This window comes from Pipistrellus hanaki, assembly GCF_964339955.1.
Source record: "Pipistrellus hanaki genome assembly, chromosome: 10".
NCBI lineage: Eukaryota > Metazoa > Chordata > Mammalia > Chiroptera > Vespertilionidae > Pipistrellus > Pipistrellus hanaki.
Window position 1 is genome coordinate 18,031,727 of NC_140512.1, and position 12,384 is coordinate 18,044,110.

The 12,384-nt window shown below is 40.8% G+C and overlaps 1 protein-coding gene across 3 annotated transcripts in view; it reads left to right on the forward strand.

Annotated features, from left to right (window-relative positions):
- Positions 1-4,476: 4,476 nt before the first annotated feature.
- SLC26A5 (solute carrier family 26 member 5) overlaps positions 4,477-12,384 on the forward strand; it is a gene marked incomplete at its 5' end in the record, with an annotated part of 31,966 nt that continues 24,058 nt past the window's right edge. For 2 of the 3 annotated variants that reach the window (XM_084896944.1, XM_084896945.1), the window contains 5 exons: positions 4,477-4,628; positions 6,687-6,826; positions 8,496-8,606; positions 10,486-10,652; positions 11,209-11,373. In XM_084896944.1, the coding sequence (XP_084753070.1) occupies positions 4,477-4,628; positions 6,687-6,826; positions 8,496-8,606; positions 10,486-10,652; positions 11,209-11,373 (735 nt within the window). The remainder of the gene's footprint in view (positions 4,629-6,686; positions 6,827-8,495; positions 8,607-10,485; positions 10,653-11,208; positions 11,374-12,384) is intronic. The other variant, XM_084896946.1, reaches the window with a different exon arrangement.

Sequence of the window (12,384 nt, forward strand, 5' to 3'; positions counted from 1 at the left end):
CTTCAAACTAAAGGCAAGAATTAGTTGCTTGGCAATAATGAAGATTCACTATGATTTTTATGGAAGATGCTCCGAATTGGAGGTCAGGGTCGGGGTCTATGCTGTGATGATAGGGTTAAGTAGATCGGGAGTTTCATACTTGGAAGCATGTCAGAATCACCTGGGGAGCTTGAAACCACAGATTTCCAGGTCCTTACAAGATTCTGATTTAGTAATTCTGGAATCTGAAACTTTTCAATTACAGTTGACATACAATATTTTATTAATTTCAGGTGTACAAGTGATTAGACATTTGTACACCATGTGAAGTGATTGCCACAATAAGTCTAGTATCCACCTGGTACCTTACACAGTCAGTACAGCGTTATTGACTATATTCCCTCTACTTTACATCTTCATGAGTATTCTTGTATTGTTATAATTTTTATTTATAAATATCTGTGCCTTTTACATTTGACAACTACTTTGGATAGGAAACAAGTTTTGCATTTTGAGAATGTTTTTGGATAAGTCACTTACGCCCAAGTGAGTGTAGTTGAGTTCATTTTCTCGCCCACAATGTGGGGGACTTAAATTGGATGATCTCCAAGATTACTTTCAGGACTAGAAATCTATGATAAAAGATGTTCTAAGCTATCTTTACATTTCTTCTCGTATAGCTGTGGGAAAACCTCTAGATCCATTTGCTTTTGTGTCATTGGCATTTTTGTTGGAGGACCTACCAGAAGATGTGTCACTGTGAGCCATCTCAGAAGTGACTCTTCTCTCTTGGGAGGGTGTGTTTTACAGTTTGGTGATTTATAATTTCAATCGCCACTCTGGAGCCTCGTTATCTGTCAGATAAGAGGCTGGTCATTTGATCTCCTTGCGTGAGTCCCTTGGTTACTTTGCCTCTCTTCTTCTGATAAGGTGGCTATTGATAGCCTTCAAGGCTTTAATTATTTAATTTTTGCTGATGAGCATAGAAGTTCCCCAAAAGGACAGCCTTTCCTGTCCTGACCCCTCCCCGCAGGCCTTTCTTTCTCCACTTAAGACATCGCTACACTGCCCACCAGTTAGCTAAAGCAGGACAGAGCCTATCGCCAGGGTCCCAACACTTCAAAAATGTTTGAGAACCCCCTCTTTACTCTGTCTCTTCCTAACCTGCAGTTACAGTGGCCCAACTTAGCAAAATATGTTAAAGATGAGATAAAGAATAAAATTTGAATGTAAGCGTGCCCCATGCGATATTTGGAATATACTTCTACTAAAAAATTGACTTGTGGCGTGCTGGGTGAGGGTGGATTTTTGTGCTGCCATTGCTAAGTCAGCGGTTTTGAATCTTGGCTGCATATCAGACTCATGTGGTGAGCGGCTACGCTCTCAATCCCTGCCTGCCGCCCAGGCCAATTAAATCAGAACCCCTGGCTGTCCACAGGCATCAATGGTAGGTAGAGCTGCCCAGGTGCAGCCAGGCCTTGGAACCAGTTCCCTAAATTAAAATGTCAAACTCAAAGCACCATTTTTACGGCTAACTTATATTAATTTATAGTTCAAATTCCTCTTCAAAATTTATTTCATGTACTTTTGAGTAAGCATTCTATATTAACCTTTACTATATTATGTTCTAGCATATCATATATTACAAAGATCACTTTTTTAAAAGGATCTCATGTGGCTTTAATCATGTCATTGGTTTATTATTGTTTCTAAAATCATATAAATGGCTCTTGTGTTCAAATGTTTCTTCATGATTTGCTTTGTCTTTTTCGTATGTCTTTTCCTGTCTCTTAAAGGTCATAAACCAGTGGTTCCTAATTCTTTTTATTAGCATCATCTTACGATGTTTTTTTACTTTTTATTTTTATTGATTTCAGAGAGGGAGAAAGAGATAGAAACATCAATGATGAGAGAGAATCATTGATCAGCTGCCTCCTGCATGTACTCTACCAAGAATCGAGCTGGCAACCCAGGTATGCACCCTTAGCCAGAATCGAACCCGGGCACCTTCAGTCTACAGGCTGACGCTCTATCCACTGGGTCAAACCGGCCAGGACTCTTAGGATGCTTTTTTAAAAGTTCTCTGATATCCGCTGCTAGAGCTCTGCCTTAATTGGTCTGGTGTAGTGCCCAGACATTGTTGTTTTCTAAAAGATTCTGGCTTCAGGCAGAATTGAAAGCCAGTATTTTTGTACATGTCAAATACCCACCTCACTGATCATCCGAATTTCCCAGGGAACTTTCAAAACATACATCTAGCTGAAACCAGTTTGGCTCAGTGGATAGAGCATCGGCTTGCAGACTGAAGGGTCCCGGGTTTGATTCCGGTCAAGGGCACGTACCGTGGTTGTGGGAACATCCCCAGCGCGGGGTGTGCAAGAGGCAGCTGGTCAATGTTTCTCTCTCATCGACATTTCTAACTCTCTATCCCTCTCAATTCCTTTCTGTGTAAACATCAATAAAATATAAACAAAACAAAAACATACATCTAATTGCCCTGCTTAATAAAGTGAAAATCTTAAGAAAAAGTCCCCACACGGATACAGTGATACAGCGATGCATGCCCACACCCACATGGAGTGAATGTCCACCGTCTAGGCCCCACCCATGGGAATCCTAATTCAGAAGAGTCAGAGTGAGAACTCGACAGCAGTACTTCATTTTTTTTTTTTAAAGGAACTCTTACTTTTGCAATATATTTTTATTGATTTCAGAGAGGAACAGAGATGGAGAGAAAGATAGAATCATCAATACTGAGAATCATTGATCAGCTGCCTCCTGCCAGTTCCCTACTGGGGATCAAGCCCAAAACCTGGGTATGTGCCCTGACTGGGAATTGAACCGAGACCTCCTGGTTCATAGGTTGACCCTCAACCACTGAGTCACACCAGTTGGGCTCGGCAGCAGTACTTTGAACCTTTCCCCAGACGATTGAAGTGAGTGGCCACATTTGGTCACCACTGCATTGTAGATGATACAATATCCTTAGACCATGGTCATCGTTACTTGTACCTTTGACAACAGTAAATATGTGTTAAGAGCAAAATCATTGGTAAAGCTGACTTTTTTGCAATAGGGGGGAAAAAACAAAAAACAAAAAAAACAGTCTGATTTTTATCAGCTCTATCTGGTCTTTTTTCTTGGAGTGGCTACATGAAGGAAGGAATAACCTTTCTAAAAATAGGCCAGAAGAAGACCAAGGAGGAAGTGTCCAAAAGGAACAATACAGTTAAAGTGTTTAAAATAGACTTAACCTTCTGCACTGTGCTATAACAGAGAGGAAGCCTGGCATACATTATCAACAATCATGAGGCACCAATCCAAAGATTTTATTCATTCAACTGTTCCTGAGTGCCTGAGCTAGATCCCGTGAATTCAGAATATGGTATTGCCTGGAGGAATTTACAGTCTAGAAGAGGAGACCAATAATTATAATACAGTGGGAGAAAAATGGAAAATTATGCAAAGTAGCAACTATAGACACATCTATGGGGGATTAGAGGTGAGGGGAGACTTCAGAGAAACAGAGCATAAAACCAGGCTTTTGAAAGCTACAATGATATGTGTGGAAAGGAATTGAAGGAGAGTGAGGGGAAAGAAATGGCATTTCTTAGAGTGAATGGGACTCTAAGCTTGGTATTTTCCTGAATTAAACATTTCTACAACACTGTCATGTAAGGTTTTGGAGAAGTGGGGAGCAGCTAGAAGGCAGAGTGGTAGCACTGCCATGCGTCAAACTCTGCTCATATCTCAGCCCAGTTATTCTTGGATATTGTGATATTCCTGTAGTGGCCATAAAAAGTTAGCCCAGCCCAGCCAGTGTGGTTCGTGGGTGAGCATCGGCCTATATGAACCAGGAGGTCATGGTTTGATTTTGAGTCAGCACATATACTTAGGTTGTGGGCTTGATCCCCAGTGTGGGGTATGCAGGAGACAGCCAATCAATGATTCTCTCTCATCATTGATGTTTCTATCGCCCTCTCCTTCTCCCTTCCTCTCTGAAATCAATAAAAATATATTTTTTTAAAAAAAGTTAGCCCAAAACAAAAACATACAATCTTTATTTGTCAGATTCTTCTGCAAAAATCCTTTCTCCAGACTAATATTTTCATATCATCCTTATTGGTACTTGATTGCATTTGCTGCTAGAATTCTTCTTTATTTAGACTCTAAATTTTTCAATATCTTTGGACCTAAGCATATTTTTTTCATGATGTCCTATGGTTGGTCAATGAGCAACTTATTGAACTGGGGGTTGATTTTTATTTATTTTATTTCATTTATTAGTACCTACTAGGTACAGATCACTATGTTAGGTAGTCTGGGATGTCCAAAGATGAAGCCTTCAGAAGAACTTAGTATACCACAAGGAAGAGATACTTAAAAACAGTCACCAATTGAATTTTGGCATCTGAAATAGTGTTTGTTTGTTTTTTCTCCCTAGTGACACTCAGGAAATGCTTGTCTCCTGCTGTTGATGAATAATTTCAGAGTACTATGGATCATGCTGAAGAAACTGAAATCCCTGCAGCGCCCGAGAAGTACTATGTGGACAGGCCTATCTATAGTCATCTGGCCCTCCAGGAAATACTGCACACGAAGGAGAAGATTCCGGATTCCATTGGGGATAAGCTAAAACAGGCATTCACGTATGTTGTGTTTTAACCTGTTTCCTTTATTCTGTCATTCAGTTGTGAGAGACACAAGGTCAAGTGTATAAGGAAAATCTGGCAAAATGGAGGGGGGGGGGAATGGTGAGCACTCGTGATTTGCTGAACTGTCCACAGGGTTCTCCGCGATTGAGCATGCGCTTCATTACGTATTTCACCATACTTACTAAATTCCTACTGTGCCTTAGGGATTGTGTGTAAAGGTTCCTGTAAATAATCCACTTCCAGTTCTCCACCACATTCAGAATATCCACCTCTTTCCTTTGTCTCTGAGAATGCTCCAGCCATTCTCTTTTTTTCTGCCCTTGACTTCTACCCCATTTGGCAAAACTCTGAATTTAAATCCCCAGCTTATGCTGGCAAGGACCCTCACTGTCCTGTGACTCTTAATTTTGGAGACACATGCATAGCCATGTTGCAGGTGTCAGAATGTCAATACATGTGTGCCTATTGATAGCTCCCAAACTTCAAAACCAAACCATTTGATTACTGCCTCCAGAACCCTTGATACTACACCTTCTGTGTTCTGTGTTCATTTAAGCTTCACCTTTCGGGAGAGGTGAAAAATGTATGCACTGGAGTCAGACTCTCTGAGCCATAATCCTAGTCCCAACCACCGACCAGCTGGGTGCTTGAGTTTCCTGGTCTGTAAAATGGATAGAATAATGGTGCTTACATCATAGTTACTAGCGGATTAGGCATATGGCAAATACTATATATAAGTGTAGCTATTATTAATAACTCAATTTTCTAAACAAGGTATCAAATCTAGTTTGTTTTACTCAAATTTATTGCTCTTACCACAGTTGTATCATATTTTGCTTCTACTGTTTTCCTTCATCAAATTGCCAAATACTCTTAACCACTAAAGATACTTTATAAAAACACCATGCATGCTGCAATAATATATTATATTTTGAATGGAACAAATTGTTTCCTTGTCACAGGGAACACTTAAAATTTTCACAGTGGCCATAGAACTCATCTGTCCATACCGTTACTCGGTGATGTCTTTGATCATTGGCGTAGCCTGGCAATAAAATTGGCCAAGGCCCAAAGGGATTAAATGCAAGGCCTTGGTTTTATCAGCTTGGTCTTCCAGTTAACCAAGACAACCAGGCATAATAGACTCGGCTATTACACCCCAGTGACAAATGGTATTTTGAGTTTACCGAATCAAAGACCCTAAAGCAGTGTTTCCCAAACTTCTCTCATGATGAGAATCACCTGGTGGAGTTGTTAAAACACAGATTCCTGAATCCCAACTAAGAAGTGCTAAACTAGAATTTTTGGGAAAATATAGGTAAAATTGTATACTTAACTAGTGCTCTAAGACAGATGTTATATACAGAGCACTAAGTGCTAAACTAGAATTTTTGGGAAAATATAGGTAAAATTGTATACTTAACTAGTGCTCTAAGACAGATGTTATAGACAGAGCACTAAGTTAAGTATGCAATTTTACCTATATTTTCTCAAAAATTCTAGTTTAGCACTTCTTAGTTGGGATTCAGGAATCTGTGTTTTAACAACTCCACCAGGTGATTTTCATCATGAGAGAAGTTTGGGAAACACTGCCCTAAAGCAAGGGACATATGTTAATAAAACTCAAAACACCTGTATAAATTTTCTTGATTTTATAAGGAAAGGGGAAAACTAATGGGCAGATGCTGGTCAGTAGATCTACATTCTTCAAAAGTTAACTCAATCAGTAAATTACTCCTCTACTTCGCTTTTATGCCAACACAGAAAGTATAATAAGGATTGTATCTATTATCTGAGTTATCTCAATTATTCTGGAGCTAAATTTTTCTTCTTTTTTCATGGTCAGTTGTAGAGCACTATTGTGGAGCAGATTTAGATGTTCCCAACAACAGCAAATGGGAACATCTCTGCCGAGGGAAAGGTTATCCTCAGCACCAGCGTGAATGTTTTCTTACCATTCCAGGATAAAAGGAAGGGAAAATGCCTTGGTTCAAATTCTACAGAAATGTTCCTCATTTTTTTTCTCTGTCTTTTTTTTTTTTGTCCTCCCAGATGTACTCCTAAGAAAATAAGAAACATCATTTATATGTTCTTACCCATAACTAAGTGGTTGCCAGCATACAAATTCAAGGAGTATGTGTTGGGTGACTTGGTCTCAGGCATCAGCACAGGGGTGCTTCAGCTTCCTCAAGGTCAGTAGAATATATTTATTGTTTTTGTTTGTTTCTCTTACTACCATATCCTCAAACAGTTGCTTGACCTTTCTGCTCAATTTCATCATGATTGCAAATTCATAGTTTTTAATCATATCATTCTAGTAGCCTTTTCCTGTCTGAAAGAATTCTCTAGAAGAAAAAAAAAAAGTAACCCTTAAAAAGCCCCAGAGCTAGGAGTAGTAGAAATAGAATATGGTGATATTGTCTTGTAGATCAGTACAGTTAGGAACTGGCTAGGTTAATCAGTCACTCTGTGAAATGCTCTTGGGGTTGTCATCATTAAGGTTTTTGACGGTAAGTTCATATTCTAATTGCATGAGATCATGAAATGTTAAATCCTCTGCATCTGTGTGATTTTTATATGTGATATTAAGAATCTAAGAACATCTCATTAATTTGTTCATCTGTTCACACTTGTTTATCAAGATCTGCTTGTCCCTCCCTGCCTTCATGGAACTAACTCCCTAATCAAGGACAGAGACCTGAATCAAATAAAAGCACATATACATTTTTATATATAAACTAGAGGCCTGGTGCATGAAATTCGTGTATGGCTAGGGTCCCTAGGCCTGGCAGGAGATCAGGGGCCTCCCTTCCCCAGCTGCTGGCTGGAGCCTTCCTTCATGCTGTGCCACCCCCTGGTGGTCAGTACACATCATAGCAAGTGATAGAACTCCAGGTCTCCCAGTTGAACTCCCATGGGGACACTTTCCAAATTAGTCATATATATATATATATATATATATATATATATATATATATATATATATATATATATATATATATATAATGTTAAACACTATGAAGGAAAATACAGGATACTATGAGATAATCACAGAGAGACCTAGTTTAAGAAGGCAAATCACAAAAATCTCTTTAAGGAAATGAGACGTGAGCTGAGACCTAAAAGATGAATAGGAAGCAGGTAAAGAATGAGAGATATCCAGCTGGTGTTGCTCAATGTTTGAGCATCAACCTATAACCCAGGAGGTCAGGGTTCAATTTCCAGCCAGGGCACCTGCGGGGTTGTGGGTTCAATCCCCACTAGGGCACATACAGGAGGCAGCTGATCAGTGATTCTCTCTCATCAGTGATGTTTCTATCCCTGTGCCCCTCTCCCTTCCTCTCTTTGAAAACAATAAAAAGGATGAAGGAAGGAACAGCATGTGTGAAGGCGCTTGGCAGAAAAAGAATTGGGTGTTTGAAAACGTGATTTGCAGAATTAACAGAAAGGCAGTGTTCTAGGAGTGAGGTGGGTAGGGGCAGGTCAGCCTGGCCTTGTTAGCCACTTTTGGATTCATTCTGAGTGCTTTTCACGTGGATTGCCTTTGGAAGAGGTCGCTGAGACAGCTGTTTAGGGAACAGATTTGGTTGGTGGGAGGGGCACCAGAATGAATGTGGGGAGTCGATTAGAGGTGGCTATGACTTCTGGAAAACAGGAGATGACTGGGGAGATCCCAGCCTGGACTCTCTGAGCACAAGGCAGGATCATGTGTATGTTCGGGGTAGAGGAGTGGACCAGTGAGGACACTCTGCTTAAGTTAACATGGTGGTCACGTGTTCATCAGCGATAAAGAACCAAGAGGAAAATACATGTAAACCTCTTTTCTAATGACCTCCCTCTGTCTGGTGTTTAATCCCACAGGCTTAGCCTTCGCGATGTTGGCAGCTGTGCCTCCGGTGTTCGGCCTGTACTCTTCGTTTTACCCTGTTATCATGTATTGTTTTTTTGGAACCTCCAGACACATATCCATAGGTAAAAGCTTATACTTGATACGCTAGTGCCTTTCTGTTTGGATTGTTCAGCTTTGCAATGTGCCAAAGACATAGCATGTTTGTTATTAGAACATCTGCTTAATAACAAGTTGTTACTGCATACCCAGCAGGTACTTTAAAATACATTCCCCCCCAACCCCCCAGATTTGTAGAACTAATAGCTTTCTTATCATCTTGGTATAATGGGGCGGGGGTGGGGGGGAGGGAAGGACAATTTTCTTGTGTACAAAGAGCAGTAGTTAAAATCTGTGAAATAAGTGTTTTAATTCATAATACAATTTCCTTGCACCTGGTTTTTCTTTTTATTAGTGGTACTGAAAGTTCCTAATTACCACACGTGTATTGCATTTTTATCTGACTTTAGGCTCCGGGTTCCCTGTAGTTAGTGAATTTAGGATCAGCTTTATAGGGATTTCATAATAGCCTTGGTGCTGCATGAGGCAGCCCCCAGCAAACACAGGTACAATGTTTCAGAGGCCCATTCTAGGTAACGCATAGGAGTCATTTCATTGTGTCGCACAGTTCCTGTGGGTCGGGATTTGGGAAAGGCTCATCTGGGCAGGGCTGGCTCAGGGTCTCATGTAGTTGAGAGTCAGAAGGGAGCTGGGGCTAGAGCAACTACAGGAAGCCTGAACCTCTTTCTCTTGTTCCCTCTCACCCTCTCCTCTTGCCCTCTGCTCCCTCTCTCTCTCAGCTCCCCTCTCCTCTCCTTTCTCTCCACATGGTCCTAATGGAGTTTTCTCACGCTCAGGGCTGCAGCACGAGCAAGTGTAACAGCTCTCAGGTGGAAGCTGCATCACCTTTTGGTACCAAGCCTCAGAAGTCAACAGAATCACTTCTGCCGCATTTTTTAAAATGTACCTTTATTGTTGAAAGAATTACAAATGCCCCCCTTTTTTCCCATTGACCCCTCCATCTCGCACCTGCCCCTCCCAGGTTTTCATCACACTATCCTCTGTGTCCATGGGCTATGCATATCTGCATATAAATCCCCCAGTTAATCTCTCCCCACCCCATGCCCACCCCCGCACCCCGTCTGAGATTCGCCTGTCTGTTCCACGCTTCTATGTCTCTGGATGTGTTTTGTTCATCAGTTTATTTTGTTCATTAGAGTGAGATTTGTTCACCTATGGGTGAGATCATGTGATGCTTATCTTTCTCTGACTGGCTTATTTCGCTTAGCATAATGCTCTCCAGGTCCCTCCAGGCTGTCTCATAGGGTAAGAGCATTCTTTTGGTTACTAATATGTCACAAGCCCACTCAGATTCAAGGAGAGGGGGATTAAAAATTAGTCTATCTCTTCATAGGGAAATGTCAAAGTTCTAGAAGAGTCTGTGGGGTGGAAGATGTCATCATGGTCATTTTTGGAGAATACGATCTGCACACACAGTTTACATATAAACCGGGAGCAGTGGTTTAATGCTTACGGAGAACAGTGCAATTTTATTTCAGTGATGACTTATTGACCTCCCCGTGTTCTCTAGAGCAGTGTTTCCCAACCTTCTCTCATGATGAGAATCACCTGGTGGAGTTGTTAAAACACAGATTCCTGAATCCCAACTAAGAAGTGCTAAACTAGGATTTTTGAGAACATATAGGTAAAATTGCATACCTAACTTAGTGCTCTGTATATAAAATCTGTCTTAGAGCACTAGTTAAGTATACAATTTTACCTATATGTTCCCAAAAATTCTAGTTTAGCACTTCTTAGTTGGGATTCAGGAATCTGTGTTTTAACAACTCCACCAGGTGATTCTCATCATGAGAGAAGGTTGGGAAACACTGTTCTAGAGTACTGGCAACAATCACATCAGATACACTGAAGCCGATTTCCTTGATTAACGCGTCACTATTTCAGGTCCGTTTGCTGTAATTAGCCTGATGATTGGCGGCGTGGCTGTTCGATTGGTCCCAGATGATATAGTCATCCCGGGAGGAGTAAACGCAACCAACGGTACGGAAGCCAGAGACGCCTTGAGAGTGAAAGTCGCCATGTCAGTGACCTTACTCACAGGAATCATTCAGGTAAGACTCAGAGGCGGGGAATGGGCTCTCGTTTGTTCATTTCACAAATACCTGTTGAGCGCTCTTGGCTGGTCTACTGGGTGGGTAGGATCAGCCTGCAAGTTCCCAGAGCTCAGAGCTCCCAGCACTCAGGAGCACCAGGCCGATGATATGCCCTCCTGAAGTTGGTACGTTTTAGGAACTACCAAGCCTCAACTGGGTACTTTAAAGATTCCAAAAGCAAGGAAAGCTTGAAGCAGAATTGGTTAGTGATGGGAAGACGCTTCTCAGAAGGAACAGGAAATGACATTGACTCACGTGTCCCCGGTTCTGAGTGTGCCTGACGCTTGTTGGGACTCCAAGCCATTCCAAACCTTCCAGTGTTTTTGTTTGTTTTGTTTTGTTTTGTTTTGTATAATCAGTGATTGATTTGTTTGCTGCTTAACTGTGTCAGGTGCAAATGTGTAGTGTTAGAAAGTGGTCCAGGAAGAAATTCATGTGTGTTCTGTTGGTTTTCATTTCCTGATCTCTCATATGATTTATTTGTTTCTTTGTCATTAAAAAAAAAAAAAACCAGTTCTGCCTAGGCGTCTGTAGGTTTGGATTTGTGGCCATCTACCTCACAGAGCCCCTGGTGCGAGGCTTTACCACGGCGGCGGCTGTGCACGTCTTCACCTCCATGTTAAAATACCTGTTCGGAGTCAAAACAAAGCGGTACAGCGGGATCTTTTCAGTGGTGTATGTAAGTAAGCAACTTACTGGTCCTAGTTTTCCCTTCCTCCTTTTCCCTCTTCTATATCTCTTTTACCTTCGAGGCTCACTTTTCTTTTTTCTAAGAATTTTAATACAATGGGGAAAACTTAGTTATGCTAAAGCTTTTCTGAAAAAAGGCACTACAAAAATGAATTAAACCTTACACTCTCATTGTATTAATGTACGATACTGCCTGCCTTACAAGAAATTATTTGTTATGTCTTTACTTGGTGGCTACACCTTCACCCTCATTAGCTGGAAAGACAGCTTTTTCTTGAGACAGAATTGTATTCTCTTTGGGAACTAACAAATAATTTAAAAGCGTTATAGGAGAACCTAACTCTCAAAAACTGCTTACCCAAGCAGGCAAAAAATAAGCCTATAAATGATTTGGCTAACACAGTGGTCAGCAAACTCATTAGTCAACAGAGCCAAATATCAACTTCTTCTAAAGCCACTTCTTCCAAATAGACTCGCCCAGGTCGTGGTATTTTGTAGAAGAGCCACACTCAAGGGACCTAAGAGCTGCGTGTGTGTGTGTGTGTGTGTGTGGGGGGGGGGGGGGGGGGCGGGCAATGGTAAAATATGTACACAGATAATAATTTAATAAAAAAAATTAAATTAAAAAACAAAACAAAGAGCTGCATGTGGCTCTCGAGCCACGGTTTGCCAACCACTGGGCTAACACAATTAACCAGTTTAATAAAAAATATATAGACCTTTGCACCCAACTCAGAGAAAATATAAATTCATTACAAGCACATAGGGAACAATGCTAATATCCAATTGTGTTGAAACTTACAAGTGAAACTGATCACAAATTCTATAAATTTAGTATATTTTCACACAGTATAGTATAATTAGTAATCAATAATTAAATATAGCTTTAAAACTCCCATACATTTAGAAACAAAAACAAAGAACACCTACTTCTGAGTAACCCATGGATAAAAGAAATGTTTACATAATTAGAACCACATGACAGTGAAAGTGCTATGGG